Here is a 26,488-nt window from a genome sequence, read left to right as displayed (position 1 = left end):
GGGGAATTGGGAGACAAGGTACACCAGAATCATGGAAGGGGAACACGGCATATGGTGCATGATTCTTCAAAGAGGTAACCTTCTATACAACAGCAGCTTCCCTCGGAGAAGTGGAGGGCGTGGATTCAGAAGTCTGACAAGCACAGGGAGCTGACAGACTTATCATCACACATCTCCACACAATCTGCAAGCGTTACAGCTGTCCTCAAATAACCCTGCTGTGTATCAGCAGCACACTCTATCCTGTGGTTCTACTGTGTTCTCCCCCAGCTTCCTACAGTTCCAGTCCTAGCTAATCCCTGTGGTGAAGAACAGGAGAAGGCACCTGCCAGCTGCCTGCTCAAACCTTTTCTTTCTCATTGAAGATAGAGAGAGACAGGGGAGACATGGATAGAAAGTCACATCCCAACCTTAGTTCAGTATTCTTTGCATCCCTGACCCCTCCAGAACTCAGCATCTGGGTTCTAGAAACTCAAGGGCAGTCTCTGTCTTATTTACTACCCAGAACAATGCCTACTCTGTGGTGGAGCAGCACATATTTGCCAAATATGAATGAACAAGGGGATGTATGAATGAATGAATGAATGAATGGATACTACTCAGCAGCCACCACCAAAGGAGCTCTTCAAAGAATTTGAATGAATCTGCCTGCAGACTGTTAGGTTTCAAACCTGGGGCAAATGGCTGACGTGCCTATTTATCATATCAAAGCCAACCTGGCTGCTAGGTTCTCCCTGCCATCCCTCCAGTTACAGGGCCCTCCTGGCTGGCATACCCTGCCCCCCCCAACCCCCAGCCTGAACTCTCCATCCCAGAGGGCTGGCTGCCCCTCCCTATATAATCCGACCATCTTGGTTACCCACTCTCTTTGTAACTTTGGGTCTCCTGGCTGCTGCTGCACCTGGCCCCTTCCCTCCCTTCTCCTTTCCCTCCCCCTCTCCTCACAGGGCTCAGACTCTCAGACTCCCTGCATCTGGCTATGCGCTCACACATGTCCACAATAAACTTTCTCCTCCACCATACCTAGGAGCGTTCGTATCCTTCTTTTTTCTTTCTTTCTTTTTTCCATTCATATACAATGAAAAGGAAGCCAGAGCGCATTTCCTCTTTTGACCTAAAGAGCCTCTTCAAGGGAGGGAAAAAAGCAAAACAAACAAACAAACAAAACTATGATTTCATTGTGCTTATATGCCAAACTTTTCAATGCCTCTAAAAACACAAGGGGAATTTTTGGGTGATGCAACATTATGAAGCTTTGACAGAGCGGATGGGCTGGTTCAATCTGATTTCACGTGAGTGATAACACAGACTTGATACCGCTCAAACCCATAGTCTTCCACGGTCACCTTCTTCAGGCGTCCTTTGGTTTGGCAACTTTGAAGATCTTCCGTGAGATGAATGGCTGGAAACTGTGGGGTGGAAATGGGAAAGGGAGACATTTATTGGAAGGGGCTCAAGGCCTCCTTGGAGAAGAAAAAACTAACAGTGTAGCAGGGAGCATTGTGGGAAGTCAGGAGTGTCAAGGAGCCTGAGGCATACATACCAGGGAGACTGAGAAACTATCCAAAAAGAGTTGCCTACAACTCTTTGAACAGCTGCCAGGGGCTGGGGCGGCTCCACCTGCCAATCATATTACTCTGGTCCCCATAAACCACCCTGCCTCTTAAAGCCAAATTCCTTCAAGATTGGTTCAACTCACAACTCCTGTCCGACCCTACCCTAAGGATTTGCTATCAAACCACCAGATAAACATTCAGGGGTGTGTGTGTGTGTGTGTGTGTGTGTGTGTGTTGTGTGTGTGTGTGTCTTCAGTGGTAAAATAATGTAACAAAATACTTTTTTTTCTTTTTAAGGAAACATTTACCATTGGTTGAGCCCACGGAAGTGAGGTCCATGTGTGAATTTTTACAGTTTCCTCTTCTCAGTGGTCTCCTTACTGACAGGAACATTGGTCGCCAGACAGGCACACTTGTAACCATGATGCCGAAGCATTACTTTCTAGGCTTCCTCATCAGGTCCCTCCTGGCCAGTGGAACAGGTAAGTACTTGATTACTCCCTTTTAACTGGCCACTTTTGAGTCTGATCAAGACAAGGAATGGCTTGGATGATTTTCTGGGCTCTGTAAGGTCACCAAATGGTCCCAGCAGACATGGGGGTAAGTTGCTTTCTGTATCCTGAATGAATAATAGCTCCATAGGGATTGGGTTTAGGACAGAGGGGCCACTTTCACAGTAGAAAACAATTCATAGTCTCAATCTCTCTCTGTCTCTCTGTCTCTCTCTGTCTCTCTGTCTCTGTCTCTGTCTCTCTCTCCCTCTCTCTCTCTCTCTCTCTCTCTCTCTCTCTCTCTCTCTCTGTCATTAAGTGATTATGAGCACAAGACACAAGACCCTAAGCCACATAGTCAGGGCCTAGGCTTCACCTGCCATTTGTTACCTAGAAAAACAGGCATCTTTCTTAACACCCTGTACATGACTTTTCTCACCTGGAGTGAAGACTGTCGGTGAAGACTGTTGGTCACTGCGTAGACTTAGAGTCAGTGTGTATGGTGAGCACTTAAAGCAGCCTCCCCCACAGAACAGAGACCACAAACAAATGGGGTTTACGGAGAATTCTTCAAGAACATTTATCAAGACAAAGCTCTCAGAAAGGGCCCTGGTGTCCCAAGTCAATAGATGGGGACTGTCACTTAAGTGGCTTAAGTTAAGTGCCCACAACTAGGGAGCTGTTCTATGACCCTACATTAAAGCAACCCCAGCCTCTACCTAACAGAAATATGGGAACTACAGTAGGGCTATTCCTCTTGTCTTTGGTAGCAAGGACTTACTTAGCAGGAATTCAAGGGCTAGCAAAATGACCCTGCTTCCCTACCATACCGCATCTGTAACCTTGGGCATGACGCGTCACTTTGTTGAGCCTGTTTCCACACCAGGAAACACAGTAGTAATAATATCTCTCTAACCTAGTTGTCTGGGGATACCTTGAAAAGAATAAGTGCAGCTTCTGATGAATATTTCTATCCATTCACTAGTAAGTGTCAAGAAGGAAGAAGTTGGAGGAGGCTTATTATTCTAAAGGCTTATTATTACTGTATTAGTCTGCCTCCACCATCAGCTCTTCTCACCCAGGACTTTACTTTTAGTTTTCAGTAGTAAGGAGCAGCCTGTTGAGTCAACCTGGGCACAAAACCAGCTTTAACACTTGCTCCTGGGCAGATTTGTCACTTCTCCAAGGCTTGGTCTCTAGACCATGAGAGGAAGACTTCAGCAGTGTCTTTATGAACGAGCAGATGATGGGAAAAGCCTCTGGGTGCTTTGTGTACTGTGAGTTGTTACTGAGGACAGTGGTGAAGAGAAGCTGTTAGAAAAATCAAAGATATAAGAGACAGGGGGCAAGGAGCCAACCATCATTAGCAAGTCAACTCTGCGTGGGTCTTTCAAGAGATGGCACCTGTCATCTCCTGATCATTTTTATATATTTAATAGGATTAATCAGATAGTGATCTAGGTTCACAAAATAAGCCATGGGCATGGGATTTTCCAAGTCCATACCAACATTCATGCATTGCAGGAAGCCTTCAAAACACACACACACACACACACACACACACACACACACACACACACACACAATAACGATGTCAGCACGATCCAGCGGGTAAGAAAAAATTCCCAAGGAAACCATTCTTTTCTCCCTTGTCAGAAACTTTAGATGCTGAAATAAATCTTGTTATAGATCTCTGACCTCTGTAAGATTAAATACAGGTATAGCTAGGTCACCCATGTCATATGGTTTGAAAAAGAAAACACAAATAGTCCTACCATGCAAAATGTTGCCCTTTCCTGCCTATGACTTCACACTCTCACCAGAGCCCACAGCAGGTCTTGGCTAATTCCTGCTACTGTAGGTCAGTGAATCTGAACAGCTCTACTTAGGTACTTGTAGCAAGTAGACAGGCCATGGGTCTTTCATCATAGTTGTTACATCCCATCGCTTTTTGGGAATAAACTATATTCTTTCCATGAGTTTTGTTTCCTTTACCCATGAGGAAGTCTTGGGGGTTGGTGGTATCATGTCCTTTTTTTTTTTCCTAGTATGAAACACATCATTCTACAATTTTACCTTAGATTAAGGGTGTATGCAGCTCAGTGGCAGAGAACTTGCCCTGAGTTCACTCACTAGAACTGGAGAAGGGAGGGGACTTTGACCAGGAATCAAAATCATCATACTGAAGAGTCATCAATGTTCATGTCTAACTCACAGTCACTAGTGTCTTCACTTAGGGCAACTCCCCAGGGGCTCCTGATGCAGAGATGACATGAAAACCTTCTGCCTCTCACAGCAATGGTGATCACAGTAATGTCCAACGCTGTCCTTCTTGCCACTTTAGAAACTCAGGCAGTCCATGGGTCTCTGAAGCCTCAGAAGGTCCAATTTCAGTCCAGAAATTTCCACAACGTTTTGTGCTGGCAGCCAGGGAGCTCCCTCACCGGCAATGGCAGTGTCTACTTTGTGCAGTACAAAATGTAAGTAGATTCAGTCGGCAGAGAAGACCATGGGGTCAGATGTTCTGGAATGCAACAGAGTGTGAGGAGCTGAAGACCTCTGGATTTTGCTTTATTTGGCTTTGTGGGGAGTTCTGGGAGGGTTGAGAAGAAGCAGAGGTGGGGACAGAAGGCTGTCCTGTGACACAAAGGTGTGATGATGTATGCTGTCTTTAAGACCGATATGTTAGCTCTAGGGAGCTCAGGAAAGGAGTCCTTCAGCTTCATGCATTTCCAGCACATGATGGCTTTTCAGTTTGTCCAATGCAGGTCAGCAGCCACTTGCTCAGCCCAGAGCAAGCACTCATTAAGGCAAAACTACTGGTGGTTGAATGTGAGGCAAACATGGAAGTATGCAAAATATGGGTTTAGTTGGTGAGTTTGTGTTTGGGTAGGTTTACTATCTAGAAAATTCTTTGTAAGTATTAATGACTTCCGTGAGCATGTCCACACACTAGGACACGCAGCAACATGCTCCTGTCATGGGATCTTCATACTTGTTTTGCTAGGTCAATGCCCAAACTCAGGTGTAATCAACTCCGTTCCTTTGTCAAGGCTGAGAAATAGTCAGTCCTGATTGGAGAGAGGCTGGTATTCAACTTATACATTCCATAGGTTTTTTTTTTTTTTTTTTTTGAGGTTTTCCTTTTCTTAAATAGTTTGGGAACTTGGCTAAGCAAAAGGAAGAAGCAATTACAGCTTAGCTTTCATGGTCTATAGTAGAAATTCAGGAAATCAAGGGCAGATATGAGCCAGAATACCACCTCTTAATCCATAAATCCATCCATGTCCCTTCAGTTGGGGTGGGCTGCGGGGGGATCCTTGCTCAGGTTTTCCTATCAATTAATTTCAAAAAATAATTTCCCTCTGTAAAATGTGGTAATCTTTTCAGTAAAAGTTTCTCTGTTTCCAAACTAGGTTTGGACCCAGCTGGAGAAGCTTGTGGTATGTAGCAAACAGGGACTGATACTCTGTTCCTGTGGCCCCTGCAGGCAGTACAAATGGTCCAAAATGAGCCTGTCTGTGGCCAAAGTAATAAGAGGATTTGAAACTGTTCTACCATGAAACGAAGATTCAACTTGAGGCCCCACTGATCTTTAATCTGTAATTCTTTACGTTTACATAAAATTCAGCGTATCTGGGATGATTCCTCTCCCTGTTGTATTTTCAACAGCACATGACATGCGCATAATTTTGAGAACTTTCATTTGTTTGTGTGGCTCATAGTTCATTAACATCTGCGCTATTTTGACTAGAACAAACACACGATCTTATAGTAAAGGAAACAGGAACAGTCAATCACAACAGATGTGTTCCCCTCACAAAGACAACGTGTCCTCCATAAAAGATAGTCCAAGCTCATCAAAATGTGCTGCATTTGTGTTGCGGCTTCTGTTTCAGTCCTGACACCATGAAGCTGCTGTCATTACGTAGACTATAGAGTATAGGGACCAGCAATATTACTCATTATATGGATACAAAGTAAGTCCTTCAACTAGGGATCTTCCTCTCCAGCTTCCCGCTTGCCACACTCCATGGTCTTAGGAAAGGAAGGCATTAGTCTTCCCTTGGGTTGTCACACCACCCATGGGCTCAGGCTGGCCTTTTGCTTCACCCCATCTTTTCAGTGTCTTTCTCCCCAGTCCTTAGCACCAGAGGTCCCTAAGGAGCACCCAGTGCAATGTCCACTCAGTTGTTAATAAAGACCTGAGCCGCACGTGTTCATTCAGTAAGCATCGCCTGAGACGGCATGGAGTAGCAACTTCTCAGAACCGGCCTTATAACTCACCAGCAAGCTGATGAGAAGTGGAAGGGGGAAGAATTGTAGAGTTGAGGCTTCAGAAGTGGTAAGGATGTGGAGAGAATAGTTAAAATGGGAGCCTGGCCACACACCAGGAGAAACACACTGTTACATATGAAAGGAACCCTGCTGTTAGCGAGACAGAAAGCTTCAAAGTTCAATTTATCTTTCGGCAGGCTGTTGCCTTGGTTAATGTGAAAGAACTTTTGTGCATTCTTGAAGATGGCATAAGGTTTCGATCTGTAGAAAGATTAACGCACTGGAAAAAAACGGGAGTCCTCAGATGGGAGAGAAGAAACTCACATCCTTGTGTCTTTCCTTCTTCAGGTATGGAGAGAGACAATGGAAAAATAAAACGGACTGCTGGGGAACCACAGCACTCTCCTGTGACCTGACCAATGAAACCTTAGACCTGTATGAGCCATACTACGGGAGGGTGAAGACAGCCTGGGCTGGGAGGTACTCTGCCTGGAGCAGGACACCCCGCTTCACCCCGTGGTGGGAAAGTGAGTTTCAGCCAGTCGCTTGCCTTTTCTTTTCTGCCTTTGAACAACCTCTGGGTGGTTGGCCTGGTCCTGTGCTGTGCTGAGACCCATGCTGTCGTGTTGATGGAATCCTCAGGACTACACTAGGCACTCACTTTTATCATGCTTATTTGACAACCCTGGAAATCTGGGGCAGAGGTTCAGCCAAAGATCCAGTTACCCTGCTTACATGTAAACTTTTCAGTCTATCAACTCCAATACACTCAGAAGCAACAACTCTCTCTCTTTATCCCAAAGCTTTCTCACTTCCCATACCTTGTCCCTCTTATTTACCGTCCATGTAAATAGTACTTTCCTTCCCCAACATTTGTGATTTTTAAAAAAGATTTATTTATTTTATGAATGTGTGCTCTGTCTGCATGTACAACTTTATGCCAGAAGAAGGCATTAGATTCCACTATAGATGGTTGTGAGCCACCATGAGGGTGCTGGGAATAGAACTCATGACCTCTAGAACAGCAGCCAGATGCTGAGGCATCTCTCCAGCCCCGTAAAAATAGTCTTAAGTGCTAATATGCTAAGTCCAACAGATGTTTACCAACCTTGCTACCAGTATTTGTGAAAACATGTCCCAAGACCTGAACTTGCTTCTGGTTAACATCTGTAACAGTTTGGTTCCCCTGGTCTGAAGAGTCTGGGGGTTCATCTGTCTACTTCTGCTAAGTGATGCAATGTCCAGTTAGATTTAAACTTAGTGACTTAGGTTCAAAGTGCTAGATGCAATGGAACTTAGAAGAAAGGTTATTTATTTATTATTTATTATCTTGAGCTTTTTACTTAGCACATGAGCAGAAGAATGTAACAAACTTGTCTATGTTCTCTAGCATCTTGTCTGGCTACAGCTTGAAACTCAAGCCCCAGACACCCTCCATAGACAATTCTCTAACCGAGGTAAAGGAGGAGGTTGCATGACTGAGCTGCTTTGTCCCATTCCGTGGACTTGTGGGCCATCTGTTATATTTAAGCCGAGAAATGGGGTCAAGTTCAAATGTTTCTCGAAGTCTGACCCACCAGATAAGAACAGGCAAGGGGAGACTCTGGCTGTCTTACTGAAGTAAGGACTGTATCGGTTAACAAGAGTTTAGGTTATTTCTATATGACCCCTTCTCACAAAAGAAAAGACCTTGGCGGGTGTTTTTTTTTTTTTAAAGCTTCACATGGAGAAGAGAAACCCAGTGTCTAAAACAGTGAAGTTGCGCTCCTCCTCGGGAGCCCTTGAGAGGAGTCCCACCTGACTGCTCACTTTTATCTTGGCCCTCTTCTCCCGAGGGTATGCAAAGATCCTGTTTTGAAAAACAGGTTTTTAAGATCGGAGGACAGTATGTTCCCAGAGCCTACTGGGCTGGCTAATGAGCCACCTGTATGCATGGGCGTTCCCAAGACCAACTCCGAGAAGCATCATGTCACAGTTCACTGAGCTCTGACTCCTGATGTCTAACTAGAAACAAAGCCGCTAATAAGGAAAATCGTGATGTTAACAGTGTCATCCGGTGCTTGGTGAGACTTCAATTATATGATACCAGGATTTTTTTTTTTTTTGATTAAAAATGTATGGCTACAGCCATATGAAAAAAATCAACTTGCCTCCTAGGTAAACTAGCAACATGACTACTCCATGATGTGGTTAAGGGGAAGGCTTTGATTGTAGATATGAGACAGAGAACAGCCAGAGGCCTCTGGGGGAGTCCAGAGCAGATGGGGAGAGAGCAGTAGACTGAACATGGCCAGCAAACAAGGCCCGGGGAGAAGCAGGATCAGAGGGGGGCGGGAAGAGGGGAGGGAGGGAGGAGGGAGGGGAGAAGAGAGGGAGAGAGAGGGGTGCATAGAGAGCAGAGAGAGGAGGAGAGCATGGAGAGAGGAAGGAGGAAGACAGGGAGAGCAAAACCAAAAGTTCCACACATGAGAAAGTGTGGAACAGGTACTTGTGATACTGAGGGAGCCTGAGGCCAGCATGAGCTTTGGCGTGCTAAGAGGCAACACAGAGAACCATTTGTCCCTTTGCAAGAAATGGAGTTTCCTTTGGACCCGACATCTCCTATGTTCACACAGCAACTATTTACAAGGTGCTTACTGCGCTTTTGTCTGGTCCAGAGGGAATATGGCAAGCAGAGCTGGCAGACGAGTTTCTTCCCAGAGTTTTCTGCTTAGTAGGGAAGACACATATCAATACATTAACCACACATCCCCCAAAATGGTACCTGAGATGGATGCTGCAGAAACAAAATGAGCTCTATGAGATCATAGCTAAGGGGTGTCAGGAAAAGCGACACTGGAAAAAGACACTTGAGCTGATCTCAAGATGAATAGGTCTTCAACAGACAGAAGGAAGGGCAGACATCCCAGACACAGGGAAAGGCATTTGCAAAGGTCCTCTTATAAGAGGAAGCGGAACATGTGTCAGGGACTGAAAAGCAGCTGGTAGAGGGAAGCCAGACACGCAGTGCGGGCAGCCTGGAAATGTAGCAGTTGTGAGAATTTTCTCTTAATGAGTTATGACTTCCTCCAGAAAAGGAAATGTATTTTAAAACTCGTGTTTTTGTGACTCTGGGAATTAAACCCAATACAGTGTGTAGCACAATAAGCCCTGTAGCGCCAAGCAGTGTCCCAAGCCTCACGAGAGGTCATTTTGATTGCATCGTCCGACTTCCCAGGAGTCGGTATTATCAGCCTTGGGTTTTGTGGAGATCAGTGTGGCTATATCGGTGGAAATAGGTTATAAAGAGCACACAAGAGCACACACAGGATGCAGGAAGGGGAAGTGGTAGGCTACTATACCAGGCTACAGGAAACAGGCTGTGGCTTGAATTAGGATCACGAGAAGGACTGTAGAAAATGTAACCCTGGATGGACAGGGTGAGAGGTTGGATACACACTGGAGAGGGAGAGGAATGTGTCAAAGATGGCCTCTATATCTCTCTGGTACAGCTACATCGGACAGAGATTCTTGTTTGGTGCGATTTCACGGGAAAAGAGCAGTTTTGTGGCATGTTGGGTAATCAAGAATATGAGTTCAATTTTTACTATGTTGAATTTAAGATGCTTGGAGCCACCCACATGAAATGGCTGTACAGATCCAGTTCTCAAAGCTAAGGACACCTCCTGTTAAAGATACAAATCTGGCCAGGCGGTGGTGGCATACGCCTTTAATCCCAGCACTCAGGAGGCAGAGCCAGGAGGATCTCTGTGAGTTCAAGGCCAGCCTGGGCTACACATCCAGATCCAGGACAGGCGCCAAAACTACACAGAGAAACCCTGTCTCGAAAAACAAAAACAAAAAACAAAACAAAACAAAACAAAACAAAAAAGACACCAGTCTGTGAGTCACTTGCATATACTGCAATGGACACTGATAAATTTGGATAGGAAAAAATGTATTGAGTGACAGGTACTGTTTTGTGAGTCTAGACATTAAGGATATTTCACCAAAAGATGCCCCAGCAGGAAAAATTTTAGAAGATTTATAACAAATAGCCAAAACAATAGGAAGAGATTGACAATCTGGTATGTTCACAACCACCACAGGGAGATGGTATTTCTAGGACAGGAGTGTCAGGGCTGGGGGTCTAGCTCATGTAGAACATGTATGGCCCTGTTTTCAATCCCTGCACAGAAAGAAAAAGAAAAAACAAAACAAAAAACAAGAGGAGAGTTGCCAGAGAGTTTTGATTAGGTTAACAGGTATTTCTAAGTCTGTACACAGTCCCACAAAAGGTTAAGAATACTGGTGTTTAAAATTAACAATAGCGTTAAACAATAAGAATCCAAGATGATGAATTGAGACATTCAAAACACAGGCCCTGGATGCTCGAGATCACGAGGCTACTTCTGTAATCATTGCTTGGATCACAAGGGACAAAAACTATATAAATATTCTATTGATTAAAAAATGCACAATTGTATTTTGTAAACACAGAATCACACTAAAGAAAGGGTGTTTGGAGATGCCAAATGTGATAATAATCTTAAATTTTTGTCTAGCAACAATTAAACACATATCATAATGTCCCACAAAACTAAACAGCACTGTTCTTCACATCTGCATGTGATGGCCAGAGAATTTGGAGCTTGAAATGTGCAAGCAAGATTAAATCTCGAAGCTCTTGGAGGGGTAAAGTGTAAATCCAGGGAAATTCCTTCTTCTGCAAGAAATCAGACAACATTTCAAGATAGCTAAAAACTCAGTTTCCTTTTGTCCCAGATTAAGTAGCCAGGGTGGGAGGTGTGTATTAAAAATGTAGCTCTTCCAAACACATAGAAGAGAAAGATGATAACACAATGAACTTACAAAATACAAAAAAGAAAAAAAAAATCTCTGAAACAAAAATTGTGGATTCAAGCTCAGGTCAGATAAAACTGAAGAATAAACTCACAGACAGGAAAACAGGTCTGGAGAAGAAAAAAACAAACAAACAAACATTCAATATGTTATCCTGAAGAACAAAAATTAAAAATAAGAGAAGCTAAGATACATGGCAAACAGAATAAGAAAATTTAGCAGATACTGAATCAAAATTCCAGGAGAAAAAGTACATATGGAGCCCTGTATCTATATGGGTAAGATATGTGTCTATCTAGCTATGATAACTTTCAAGAATTATAAAAGATGTGTATCTATATAGTAAAAATTACAAAGAATTCCAAGTAAGAAAATCCTCACTGCAAAATTTTAGTGAATCTGAAACCAATTAAAATAATAATATTAATAATAATAATAATAATCTGGTTATTGGCAACAAAATGCATGAAACAAAAATTCTCTTTTTATCCAGCCATTTCCATAATATACAACAAAATTCTGTTGAATTAATTTAATAGCTACAAGTCTATGTATGAAAGGTTTTAAAGCTGCTCTGAAATTTTACCTCTTTAAGGAACTTAATAATATCTTTCTTGTTCTAAGACCTTCCTCTACGTAACTTTTATACTGAATTTTCTAACAAAATCATAGTGTTGACAAAATGATTGGCAGACATTCTCTCAATATTGATCTAGACAGAATCTTATCAGTCTTTTGCAAATGGAAGGAAAGCTATCTTCATAACAATTTTTTTTGACATGTTTCTGAACACAGCAGTGACTTACCATGATGCATAGTGTCAATTTATAACATTTAACTATTTTGCGTGCTTTATCAAATTTGCTTATTCTTTCTCCAGCAAAGCTAGACCCTCCAGTCGTGACTGCAATCCAAGGGAATGCATCTTTGCTGGTCCTTCTCCGTACCCCAGAGCTGCCATACAGAAACCAACATGGAAAAAATACATCTATGGAAAGTTACTATGACTTAGCATACCGAGTTTTCATAACTAACAATTCACTGGTAAAGGTGAGTTCAGAGGAATGAATGTCAGGTCTTCTGTTTTCTTAACTAACATTTTGCTCCTAGCCCACGACCTGTCTCTTTGATGTTAAGTCCCCAGATCGTTCCCTGCCTTCTTATTCTTTCATAGTCACTGAGAAGCAGTCAGGATTGATGTGTGCATGCATTCCTGGGTGTGGGGTGTGTGTGTATAGCAGATATGTAACCTTTCAGATAGTCAGCTCGCTTCTTTAGACTTTCCTGCATATTGAAAAGTTAATATTAATGTTTCTTTCCATTTGTCTGATGTTAGTGTTTATTTCTATTAGCGTTATACTCCCTTTTTATTTTAGTAACTTTTGAATCACAGTATTATTAGCAGTCTAGGGGGGGTATCTATCTATCTATCTATCTATCTATCTATCTATCTATCTATCTATCTATCTATCTATCTACCTATCTATTTTATATTCCTGGTAGCAGTTTCCCCTCTCTCCTCCCCCCCACCCCGTCCTTGTTTAGCAGTCTTGCTGTGGCAGTTTACATTAGAAAGTCCACTGCCAGCACCTTTACCTAGGTTCTATGGTGAACGAAATGTCCCTTTTCTGTATCCATCTAAGTCAGGGCGTGTTTAGTTGGAAGGGAGAAAAAAAACAAGCAAACAAACAAACACTCAAACTGGTTCAAATACAAACGAAGAGGGCTAGTTCAGCAAGAGACAAGAAGCCATCCATGACAGCCAGAAACAGGAAACAGGTGCTGCCAGATTTTCTAAAACTCAGAAAAATGAAACGGGAGGCCAGGTCTGCAGACATGCTCTCTGTCTTGACTCTCACTCTCCCCCTCCCCCACCTTGGGTCACCTTTGCCACCATGGTAACCCTTGCAAGTCCATGCCATTTCCTGACTCAGCTCACGTACTTAAAGATGAGACTCTGGCCATGGTTCCCTCCATCCTTAGCCTACAAGGTGAAGTCATGTGGCTTGACCACTTCACAAGTGGTTTCACCCAGTTACGGCCCAGGGCTTTAGAGAAGGAGGGCTTTACCCGAAGGTTGACAGTGATCACCTACAACTCACTGATTTCAACAAAGGAAAAGCGTTTCAGTGGCTCACGGGAGACCGTTTATCATCGATTTCTCCCCTCGTGTAGGAGCAAAAGGCCTATGAAGGAACTCAGAGAACGGTTCGAATTGAAGGTCTGATACCCCATTCCAGTTACTGCATAGCAGCTGAAATATATCAGCCCATGTTAGACAGAAAAAGCCCAAGAAGTGAGCGGAGATGTGTGAAGATTCCATGAGCCGGTCTGAGGCGCTCTGCAGGGCAGAATCCATCTGAGGATGGGATGGCTCCTGCCTGCAATAGCTTGCTGAACGTCTTTTTCTATTTTCTTAGAGCAATGTCTACCAACACCTTTCAAGGGTTTCTCTGTCAACACTTCCTTTTCTGTTTCAGTTATAAAGTAAATTTGAACAGATTCAAAAATTAGAGTTTAAAGAAGAGGTAAAGAATAAAGAGCTTGTGATGGGGTGTGTCTTTAATCCCAGCATTGGAGAGGCAGAGGCAAGCAGATCTCTGACTTTGGAACCAGCCTGGTCTACATAGAGAGTTCCAGGCTAGCCAAGGCTACACAGTGAGACCCTGCCTCAATAAAATAAGATAAGATAGTAAGATAAAGATCTTCTATAAAACACAGAAGTTTATTTCTCAATATAGCAACCCTAACAATAATCTTTTTTCTGTTAAAATTGCAAAATAAGAATAAAGGAATAAGAGGCATTTAATAAAATGTTGCAATAATTTTTAAAGCATTATAAACAGGCAATCTTGCATCAATATTTTTCTGCTTTGCCTTAGATACATTGATTTAATATTTCATATGAATGAATATATTTCTGTACATCTCTATTTTACATGAATATATTTTCATAATTTTATTTCTTATGAGATATTTCTACTTAGTGACCAACACTTTAAAAATAACCTCTCATGGCCTCTGAATTAATCTCTAGATTAAGATTTTCAACAATAGCGTGTAAATATTGAAGGAAGTCTCCGTAATACAATTTCTCCTCACTTAACACATAATGTTAGTAAGACTACCCTTTCTGGCTTTGTTTCTCATATTGCCTTAGAATTTCCCCATGGTGTCAAAGTGAAGCATATATTTATCAGCAGCAAAGACAGAAGAAACATATAGGCCACACTGATAACTCAGCCATTCAGGCAAAGGGGTAGCTTTCCGTTAGAATGATAGTTGTATTGAGGACAGTTGGAATCCATGTAGAAAACGTGGCTGGAAGCTGAAGGCAGACAGTGGATGCCTAAATTGTTTATGAGATTATAAAGGAAATCAAAACCCTGCGAACTCCACTGCCTCTCCTGAGCAAAGCTCAGGTGGCCTAAGGCTCAGAAAGTGGCTAAATCTTTCTGTAGCTCATTGAACTTAAGTTATCTGCTAGCGAGGAGACGTGTGTGAGAGAACATTGTGATCTTCATGAGAGATGCTCCAAAATATAACTTCTAAAAATACAACCAGTGATAAATGGCCACAGATTGTTCAAAATGTGAGAGACGTATGTAAAGCAATATCTGGAGCATTGGCTTTGCTGTGGTGTATGTTCAGAAAACATTGATTTTTTTTACTCCTATTTTGAATTATTCAATTTTTATTTCTTTGTGTGGCTTAGTACCTTTTTTATGCTTTTGTACTTCGGGAAGGGGATAGCTTGAGAAGGAGGACCCCATCATTGGCACACTTGATGACACATCAGGAGCATGTGTCACAATGGCAGCAGTGAGGTTGTGAACTCAGTCATCTGAAGCCTCATGACACAGAGACCAATTGTTAGCACATGAATGTTGACAGACAACGGAGTTTTGCTTTGATTTGGTTTTGCTTTGGGTTTGCCTTCATGCCTGAGCACAGCCGTGCTTACATAAGTATGGAATGCTTTGAGAAACATTGCAATGTTCACATTCTTGATTATGTTAAGAACACATTGTCATGTTATTTCAATAAAGCTCACTTCTTACTTTACACATTGAAGTAGTTATTATTTGGTGTGAGTCGGTCTGATGAAATTCCACTTAGTCATTTGGGGTTTACAGGAAACTACAGCTAGAGAGGAGCCCTGTGAGCAAGCCTCCAGGCACTCCTTGAGAATGTCGTGCCATCATTATATTGTGCAACTGAAAATATGAAAATATGTATTGGAAGCGAACATGCCTTCTATCCTGCATCTGAAACCATATTGTACCCAGGGCTGATAATCCTGAAATTGACTCTATTTAGTTGGTTCAGACCTTTGCTCTCTTCTCATGCCCATCCCTCATCTTAGCAGGAAGCCCAGGACTCCTGCATGACATCCCCATGTGTTCTCTCCCTTTCCCTGTCCCTGTTTGTCATCTTCTGAGGACCACTTCACCTCCATCCCTGACATACACAGAGGGTAATCACCTGGTGGGACACGCCTTGGGAGTGGAGGGCAGGGTCTGTTGCCAGTGCCGGAACCATGTGCTGTTGGGATCAGATGAGAACCATGTGCTGTCGGGATCGGATGAGAACCATGTGCTGTCGGGATCGGATGAGAACCATGTGCTGTTGGGATCGGATGACCCTGAAACTGCCAAGGGCAATGGTCCCAGCAGATGGAGAACACAGGGAAGAGAAGGAAGTCCCCAAGGGTGACAGAGCAGACTAGGGAGAGAGAATCTTTGATAATATAATCAAGCTGAGCTGAGAACCAGCCCTATTTCAGAACTTTGGATCTAAGTGGACAAATAAATTTTTTTTCGCTAATTTAATTGGACTTGAATTTCTGTCCTTTTCCATCAGAAGATCCGTAAATGACACAACAATACAAATGTGTGTGGTAGAGATTATGTACTATTTACCAAAGTAACCTTTGCCCATCATTCTTTAAAACTTCCATTTTCAGAAGAACATGCTGGAAAGGGTTTCTTTCCATAGCCGACACACTGGAAAGCCCTACAGGAGTGTTTCTGTTTATTCTGCTCTGGACTCTACAGAGATGGTTCCAACCACAGGCTTGTGTTTTCAGCAAATTCTCATTCGACTACACCACTTGGTCCAAATTTCCATTTCCTTGGCTCTAAACACAAGCAAGACTTCATTTCTACTCATTAGAACAGCGAGTCAAGGGCCCATGTGACAGCCTCCAGAGGCCAGAGGCTGTGTAAATACCAAAGACCAATGGCTCTCTTTTGCTCTGTGACTATAATCTTCAGGAGCAAAATGTCTTTTATTTTTAAATTGAGAGAAGGGCTTGCTCTATAAAAAGCCCAGGCTTAGCCTCACATTTATGATCCTCTTTCCTCAGCCGCCCAAGGACTGATATTACAGGCACAAGCAAACAAGCTTGACTCAAAGCCCTTTTTCCTTAATATTCCAAATTCAGACCAGAAATGATTTGTGACATCCTAATACATAAGCAGGGCAGTGTTAGCAAATGAACTATGGATTTCATCTATAATGCCCTCAGGGCTTGGTCAAATAATTTCTTGCATCTTGTCTCTGTGTCTGTGTCTCTTGTCTGCCTGTCTGTCTGTCTCTCCTCTCTCTCTCTCTCTCTCTCTCTCTCTCTCTCTCTCTCTCTCTCTCTCTCTCTCTCTCTCTCTCTCTCTTTGTTTTTCTTTCTCTCCTCCAACAATCTCCCCTCATGTTGTCATCTCTACTGTTTTAAGAATAAGTCTTTGTAAAGAAGTAGCTGCCAGACCTCCTCGGGCAAATCTCTTTGTGTAACGGATGGTGGTTACTGCAGACGCTCACAAGTCATCAAAGTGTAGACGACAATGACTGTGGAGTATTCGGACACAAGCGGGACAACGATGTCATACCTTGTCCTCAAGGTTCAGTGACTGTCTAGGAAACAGGGGTGGGCAATGTGTGAGAGTCAGAGGTCAGGGAGGATCAAAGCAAAACAGTGTCTTCTGGGCATGACAGAACCACTGCACTCATGAGCTCATAGCAGCTGGGTTTACCTGCATGAGACGTCTACCAGATCAAGCCAGCCAACAGTCTGGCATGAAGCAAAAATCGGTTCATGAGCCCTAACTCCTAACTGACGAGATATATAGAGATGATGACTTCTGGGGTAGAGGGAGTCAACTTTCTTTAAAGGTTTGATTCTTGGTAAATTGACCATGCTTCAGTGGATAGCATAAACCAGAACTGATGAGTTATTAAAAATTTGAAAAAGGAGGACCCAAAGTTGAGAGAGATGGATCTGTGAGGAGTTAGAGAAGAAGTTGGGAATGAATATAGTGAAATAATAAAACATTTATTTTATTTTATTTTTGGTTTTTCAAGACAGGATTTCTGTATGTAACAGCCCTAGTTGTCCTAGAACTCACTCTGTAGACCAGGGTGGCCTCGAACTCACAGAGATCTGCCTGTCTCTGCCTCCCAAGTCCTGGGATTAAAGGTGTGCATCACCATACCCAGCTCAAAACATTTATTTTTTTAAGAAGTAAAACGACAATTGCAATTGGAAATTTTAACATGAAATCTCTGATGTCAACAATAAGTATACTTATCATGACCTCTACTTATTAATAATGTTGTCTTTATAGTATAAAAAGTCATACACATGTTAAAACTGCTGAAAAGTATTTACAATAAAGTTAATAACCAAAAAAGAAAATATTCCAACTTCCCAATGCAGAGCTATCAGATGAATTCTTTGAATGATTCCTTGATCTATGAATCCATTAAGAATCTGGGGTCTGGGGCAGAAGCACATTGAAGGAATAAAAAATAGAATGCAGTAGTATAAAGTGGGAAAGAGGAATAATGGGAAGTGGAAGAGTTAAATGGGGTTGAGGGATAAGTAGAAGAGGAAGTATGTGAAGAAAAAACTAACCCTACAGACTTTTTGGAAAAGTCATACTACTGTAAATGCTGCATATATATTATATATAAATATATATGCATAAAAAGATTTTAAATAGAGTTACCCTTTAAGGAGTCAATGCCCCTGCTAGACACCACAGAAGGCCAACAAATAAAAATCCCAGTGCCAGGAGTGAGGCACCTCTTTTGGAGTTGTTGGCTAATGGGGTCCCACAGATCCCCAAACATTACAGACCATTGCCCCTACTCTTGATGGTAAGATCCTATTGCTGAAGACAATACTTACTTGAATCATTGAACATGGGGAAATCAAGCTCGTACTTGTCTAGAAGCCTCAACCCTACTGACTAGGTTTTATAGTGCTAAAAGGTACTATGCATGTGACTATGGGAGAAAGATAATCATCAGTCTTACCCAGCTGTGAACCCTGTAAACTATGATAGTGACCAGTCCGGAAATATATGCCCACTGTTATCAGGGCCAAGAATCTGTGGCTCTTAGATCATAGGCCCTAGCAGAGAAGTGAACACACTACTATGATTCTAAATGGGCCTAGTATTAAACCAGCTCTTAATGACTTATCACTATACCCATAGCTTACTGTATCTCTCAACCCTCATCAGAGAAACTTCTATTTGTAGCAGACTTCAAGCAACACAAAGACCCACAACTGGTCAAGGTGCAAAGGATAAGAAGTGAGGAATGCTCAGCCTTAAATGGGACAGTTCTATCACACCCCTTCCTTCCAAAACCTCAGGGATCGTCATGGAAGAAGGCAGAGAAAAACTGTAAGGTGGTAGATGAGTACAAGAAACCAGTGTTCTAAGTTCCATGTATGAACTCGCAGTGGTTGTGACAGTGTATACAAGACCTGCACAAACTTGTAATGAGTCTTTCTCTGTTCTGCCAGCCAGCTCCCAAATAATGACATGGAGACTTATTAATTATGGAAATTAGGCCTTAGCTTAGGCTTGTCCCATTAGCTCTTATAATTTAAATTAACCCATTTACATTAATCTACATTTTTCCTTGTGGCTTTTTAACTGTCATTCTGTATGTCCGATTCCTCTTGTGCCTCATTGGCATCTCCTTCATGCCTAGAGTCCTACTCTTCTTCCTTTTTCTCCCCAGAAATCCCACCTATACCGCCTGCCTAGCTATTGGTTGTTCAACTTTTTATTACACCAATCACAGCAAATACATCTTCACACAATGTTCAAATAGCCCACAACACAAACTCAAGACAGAAAAAAATCCTGGCATGAAGAAAAGGAGAAGACACAAAGTCCCACCCCTGGCTGGGAATCTATGGCTAACTGATAGCGGCAGGAAGAGAGAGAGCTGGTTTTCTTGAAGAGTGTGGTCCCTAGTAGGCTGACTATGCTCAAGTCAATGGCCCCACATCCACAGCACAAAATGAACTTGATGGTGAAATGAATGAATTTAAAAAGAGGACAAAGTTGGGTGGGTAGGGGTGGGGCTGGGAAGAGCTGGGATCCCAGGCCTGCGTTACCAATCTCTGTGTTTTAAAGCAAAGGTAACTGCAATCATTCCTCTTGCTTCTCATAAACCTCTGCAAGAAAAGCAAACTCCACAGGTCTAGAAGGAAAATAATTTGCAAAATACTAGATATGAACCTAATCTTGCCACAACGGCACCCTCAAAGTGCACAAGTTCATTTCCTTTCTTCAGACTGCATGAGGAAACACAGGAAAAAATAATCTAGTAGTAAATCATCCCCAAGGATTTTCTTCACCACCATAACGGCTGGTGCAGCATGGACCCAGGGAAGAGCAAGCTAACATGCTGAACCACCTCTGTGCACTGTGCACAGTTACATTATTCTTGCGGGAGAGTTCACATCAGAACCTCTTTCTGATGCTTGAGGCATCTGCCCAGTTTATGAAATCAGGGCAGATGCCATCCTTCCCAACACCTCTTGTAACTCACATGTGAAAAATGTGTGTAAAGAATGCAAATCACTAAATTGTCCATGTGTAAATACATACATGTGTGATCACTGCTCACATGAAGACACTCTAGCCACCCTTTATCCACAGCATGGTACACTCCAGTTGACACTTAAAACCACAGATAGTGATGAACCCTGCATATGTGATACTAAATGTTTATCTATAATAAAGATTAACATAAATTAGTCACAAGAGATAACAATAACAAAAAACAGAGCACTCATAATAGTACACTGTAATATAGTTGTGTAAATGTGATCTCTTTCATTCTGTCCCTCAAGATAAGTAGCATGCAGAGGTTGGACAAATAGATAATTCATGTCCCACCTGGGGTATAGTGGGACAACACAAGACTAAGAATAAAGAGAAGTGTTTAAGCTTTACTATAATCCTTTGGCCTAACAGCTTTAATTGGTTTTGTGGACTTTAAAATTTTTTTTATTTTATGTTTGTCTTATGAGCTCAGAATTAATGAGCTGTGATTTTTTTCTTTTCTTTCTTTCTTTCTTTCTTTATTATGTATACAACTGTCTGCACATATCCCTGCAAGCCAGAAGAGGGCATCAGATCTCGTTACAGATGGTTGTGAGCCACCATGTAGTTGCTGGGAATTGAACTCAGGACATTTGGAAGAGCAAGCAGTGCTCTTAACCTCTGAGCCATCTCTCCAGCCCTATGAGCTGTGATTTTATACTCATTACATTTTGAAGGGCTTTTTATCAGATTTCAATTAGTGTTAAATGTTTGAAAACGTATAATGGATTAAATTTATAAGATTTTTGTTACCTGTGTGAATGAATATGGGATTATTCAGGGGAATGTTGCCTTTTAAAAAAATGCCAACTCACTAACAAATTAAAAATGATTATTAATTGAACATTAAACCATTAGTAATCACTAAGGATACGTTTTTCTCATATGCTAAAGCTCCTTGAACATTTTTTTTTTTTAATCTGTGAACTCCCTGCTCCGAGCTTCATGGCCTCAGCAGCATTAAGCTCATTTCTATTCCTGGTGACCTAATTATGAATTATTAAAAGCATACGGAACACATCTTGTGCACTACATCCAGTTGTTGACACATAGAACCCATACTCAGAACATCTGTTCTCTCAACCAATACCATTCAGCTCTCAGGGAAACATCTCTCTCATGTGTTGTCCTATGTCTGGAAATAAAATAGAATATAGATACGGGGGTGGGAGTGAGGTGGGGGTGAATCTATCAGTAAAGCATCATAGTGAGGACCTCAGTTCAGATCCCCAGCGCCCACAGGAAAGGCCAGGTACAGCAGTGAGAACCTGTAATCTACTGGGGAAGTAGAGGTGGGAGGATCATGAACCAGTTGGTCATTTAGCCCAGCCAAATTGACAAGTTCAAGGTTCATAAGGAGAGTAAGAAAGGCACGTACCAACAACCTCTAGCCTCCACATGCATGTGCAAATATCTCACACACACACACACACACACACACACACACACACACGCACCACTCACATTATGGATTCTGCTACTGAGTTTGCCAGACCTCATAGCTTCATGCTTCCAGGGGAACCTGAGAGATGAGTAGTGAATGTCTTAGTTACTTTTCTTCTGCTATGAAGAGACACCACGACCCAGGCAACTTATAAGCGAAACCATTTAATGGAAGGCTGGCTTACAGTTTCTGAGGGTAAGCATATGACCATCATGGTGGGGAGCATGGGAGCAAGCAGGCAGGCATGGTGATGGAGCGGTAGCTGAGAGCTCCCGAGTTATGTGCAAGTGGGAAGGAGAGGGAGAGCTAATTGGGAATACCTTGAGTTTTGAAACCTCAAAGCCCACCCTTAGTGACACACCTCCTCCAACAAGGCCACGCCTCCTCCAACAAGGCCACACCTCCTAATCCTTTCTAAACATTTCCACCAACTGGGGATCAAGCATTCTAACATGAGTATATGGGGGCCATTCTCATTCAAATCACCACAGTAAATAAAAAGGCAAGTACTTTTGCTAAATTTGTCCTCTCTCAGCGCTAAACTAGTTAATACTTGCACCAGAAAGCATAATTTTCAAGGAGCGCCCCTTTTTCTAATTTCTGCCCATGTTGCTGAACATGCGACTGGATGTTATAACAAGTTAGTTTATGGTATGCAGCAATTTCACACAGTATCTAAAGTTTTCTGTCAGTGTTGAACAATTCAATTTTCTTCTTAAGATTGCTTACAGGCTCTAAAGACGGCTCAGTGGTAAAAAAACAAACACAGCCCTCGCAGGGAACCCTGCTCAGTTCCCAGCATCAACATCAGGAAACTCACAACTGCCTGTAACTCCAGCTCTAGGACATCTGACACCCTCTGCTAGCTTCTGTAGGTACCGCAGTCATGTTTACACACACTTACACACACTGTGTGTGTATATATATGTATATATATATTATATGTATATAATATATAATAATATATATTATTTTAAGGTGTGTTACTTTTGTTTATGTTGCATTTGTTTAACTCTGTGAAGCTGTGTTCCTGTGCCTGTCTAAAACACATGCTTGATCTAATAAAGAGGTGAACAGCCAATAGCAAGGTAGGAGAAAGGATAGGCGTGGCTGGCAGACAGAAGGTATAAATAGAAGGAGAATCTTGGAGGAGAAGGAAGCATGAGAGAGGAGAGGAGGACGCAAGGGGTCAGCCACCCAGCCATCCAGCTACACAGCCAGACACAGAGTAAGAAGGAAAGAAAAGGTATACAGGAATAGAGAAAGGTAAAATCCCAAAGGCAAAAGATAGACAGGGATAATTTAAGAAAAGCTGGCTAGAAACAAGCCAAATTAAAGCCAGGCATTTATAATTAAGAATAAGCTTCCATGTATGATTTATTTGGGAGCTGGGTGGTGGGCTCCCAAAAAAGAGCTTAAACAACTAACAATAACACATACACAGACACACATACACACAAACACATACACACATATACACACACATACACACACACCACATACACACAAACACATATACACATATACACACACATACATATACACATACACACACATACACCACACACACACACACATACATAGACACAGTTTAAAATAAAATAAATCTTAACTTTTTAAAAAGATTATGCCTCTTAAGTCTACACATATTATCATTAAGGGTAGTGTCAACCCCATCTAGAAAACAGGTATGAAACTGGAATTGTTTTTATAAAGATAAGTAATACAGTTTAGTTAAAATTTCAAAACATTGAAGTTTCATTTTAGTGCAAATAATTTAGTTTACAATTTTATTAATTATAAACATAATTTTTTACACTTACGTGTGTGTGTGTGTGTGTGCATGTGTGTGTCATGGTGAGTCTGCAGAAGTCAGAGAACAACTGTGGGAGGTGGTTCTCTCCTTTCACCATGTCGGTTCTGGAGAATAAGCACAGGTTATTAGCCTTGGTGGCAAGCACCTTTACCTGCTGAGCCAGCTTTCTGGCCTTGCTGTATATACTTTAACTAATGATAAAATAGAAACATTGTTTCACTTTACCGCTTATTGTGATAAAATGTTCTGAATAAAGTAATTTTTTTCTTTTGTAATTCTTAGGGTATTCCCAGGGCTTTGAGCATGCTAGGCAAGTGTTCTGCCACTGGTCAACATATCAGTCTGGGAATTAACTTTTTGAAGACAATATTATAATAATTCTCATAGTTTATATTATCATTTATTTTAATTAAATGTAGATTAAATTACAATCAAATTCCAAACAACCTGAACACAATTCTATTTCAATACTACATAAATGAAAATCACTATTAATTAAGAATAAAGCAGGAATTAATAATTTAGGCTTCATTATGTAAAAATAAACCTGTACTTTTGGATCTGTCTAAAGATGAATCAGTTTGGTAAAATACACTTCAAAGAAGGGAAAGGTAAGAGAAAAAAACCACAGGATGCCTTTGAGGAGTTTTCAGCTTAAACTTTTTAAAATGAGGAAAACCACATTTTATAAATTTTAGAAGTTGTTTAATGAAAGTTTAATTCCTGACCAGATTAATGACAACAAGCAAAAAAAATTCTCATCAAATGCACATCTTTATTAGCTCAGACAAAATCCCTAATCTTTACTGAAGGCAGCTTTATTCCAAATGATTAGACATCATCAACACACTTTCAACTGTTGGACTGAAAAGCCAGAATCAACAGGAACCAACAGGAATTAAGCCCACACCAACAGAGAAAAATCAACTCCGTGTTCTTCAAAGCACACCATTCACCAGGTATAATGATATTTATCTGGCATTAATAACACAAGAGTCAAAGAAGACATTGGATTTTCTAGACTCAGTAGAAATTATTTTCAAAGTTAATTAATGATCCAGCACAAAATAATTTTAAGTAGAAAACATGTCCCTTTTAAGGGTATAGCATTCAAATGGGGATAATTCCCTGAATGGGTAATTTAATTGAAAAATTGAATATAATGTTTATCTACAGCAAGGGTAAAAGTCAGAGCAACAAATTTTATTGTGGATATTGCCAAGCTAACAGAAAAAGTAATCAGAGATGTAGAAATCATTAACTTTACTACTCTATACCAATTAAAAATTTTACAAGTCTGAAATTTTAAAAATTTCACTTGAAATTTTAGTTACAAATTCCAAATTATAGATAAGAAACTAGTTAGCCCGAACTTGTTCCTGTAATAAGACACTTAACATGAATGACTAAGCAGGAAATAAGGATTATCTTGGTTCACTGAAGTTTCACTCTCTGAAGTTTCTGTCCATGGGTGGTTGGCTCTGTTGTTTTAGGCCTGTGGCAAAGCAGAATGCCATGGTGAGGTACATATCTGCCCACTTCACAGCCACTGAGAAGGAGAAAGAGCAGGAGGGACCATGGTCAAGACCTGACCTTCAAGGCCACACTCTCAGCTAACTACATTCTCCAGACAGCCTTCCTCTCAATAGTGCTATGGATTATGAGCCCATCACAGGGTTGAGCTAAAGCTTAGGTCAAAGCTCTCATGATCCAGTCACATACCCCAAAAGCTCCAGAAGATTACAGAGGGAATCCAGCATTCAACATGAGTGCTTGGAGGGATAATTCTTACCAAAGCTACACAAAACTTTTAACAATGCTATCACTATGGCTGTTAATAAATATGGTAGAACACAGAATTTTGGCCAGAAAGTCTAGGCATATTCTTTGTCACATATATGATAGTCAGAACTTATTACCATGAGATGAGGTCAAACTGTGTCAACAATAATGAAATTCTTTGAAACAATTTAGGGATTAGACCAACTGTTTCTATCAGCTTAAATATCAAATGATTTTCTGGAACTTATATCAAATGTGATTTTACAAACCACTCAGACGAAAGAACAAGTGTGCTGAGGAAAAGCTGTCAAATCAATTCTTTGTTTTTAATCCAAACAATAAGTAAGTGGTCCTAAAAGAAGAGCAGGGACATTCTCCGAAGAACTCTGCTAGAAAATAAAACTTGAATTTTTATCTTTTACAGTTTCTTGGTATGGAACATTGTATACTATCAAAAGCTTCCTAAAAACAAAGCAAAGATACCCTCATCACCAATTTCAGTTGGATTGTTTCAATTTCTTAAAGCCATTCAAAGACCTCAGTGGAACGAAAGTTTCACCAAATTAAAATCAGAAAGAAACTAAGGATTTAAACCATAGCAGGAAGGTATCTTTGGTAGCATGCAGGGTACCTTCCTGTACCAAAGCCACTGGCACAAAAGGGAGAAGGCTTTGTGTAGGCGCCAGCTCCACTTCTCCATGCCAAAGAGTTGTATAGGTGCTGTCTTCAGCAATGGGGCCTGACCATCAGTTTGTGAAGAGAAACCCATAGTCTTGGCAAAACCAAGTTGTTTGGAGATTCTCAGAGGACCTCTTTGGCCAACAGCTCAAACCAGAAGTAACCCAGTCATGGTATTGGAAACTTCCTTTGGTGACAAGAGATGTCTAATTTGGGCTGTGTCTCCCCTTTTTATTTGGCTATTTCATTTATGTTGTTGGTTGTTTTTGCTCTCTTGGGGTTGCCCACCAACCATCTCTCAAATAAATCACACATGGAGGCTTATTTTTATTTATAAATGCCCGGCCTTCGCTTTTCTTGTTTCTTGTCAATTTTTCTGAACTTTAAATTATCCCATCTACCTTTAGCCTCAGGGCTTTTATCTTTCTCTATTCTTATATACCTTTTCTTTCCTTCTTACTCTGTGTATGGGCTGTGTAGCTGGGTGGCTGGCCCATGGAGTTCTCCTCTTTCTCTAGCTACCTTCTTCTTTTTCCTCCCAGATTTCTCCTTCTATTTATCCTCTCTGCCTGCCAGCCCTGCCTATTTCTTTCTCCTGTCTCTCTATTGGCTGTTGAGCTCTTTATTAGACCATCAGGTGTTTTACACAGGAACAGGAGTGTGGCTTCACAGACTTAAACTAATGCAACATAAAC

General features: G+C 41.5%; 1 protein-coding gene across 1 annotated transcript; it reads left to right on the top strand.

Annotated features, from left to right (window-relative positions):
* The first annotated feature begins 1,160 nt into the window (after positions 1-1,160).
* On the top strand, positions 1,161-15,232 carry LOC114686956 (interleukin-22 receptor subunit alpha-2-like). Its single transcript, XM_028861664.2, has 6 exons — positions 1,161-1,411; positions 1,854-2,038; positions 4,392-4,527; positions 6,674-6,852; positions 12,048-12,217; positions 13,343-15,232. Exons 1-6 carry the CDS (start codon positions 1,395-1,397, stop codon positions 13,490-13,492), a joined length of 837 nt encoding a protein of 278 aa, XP_028717497.2. The 5' UTR covers positions 1,161-1,394; the 3' UTR covers positions 13,493-15,232.
* Positions 15,233-26,488: the final 11,256 nt, after the last annotated feature.

This window comes from Peromyscus leucopus, chromosome 8a (assembly GCF_004664715.2).
Source record: "Peromyscus leucopus breed LL Stock chromosome 8a, UCI_PerLeu_2.1, whole genome shotgun sequence".
NCBI classification, from domain to species: domain Eukaryota; kingdom Metazoa; phylum Chordata; class Mammalia; order Rodentia; family Cricetidae; genus Peromyscus; species Peromyscus leucopus.
The sequence above is the reverse complement of the archived record's forward strand: the minus strand, read 5'-3'. Positions and strand labels throughout refer to the sequence as shown.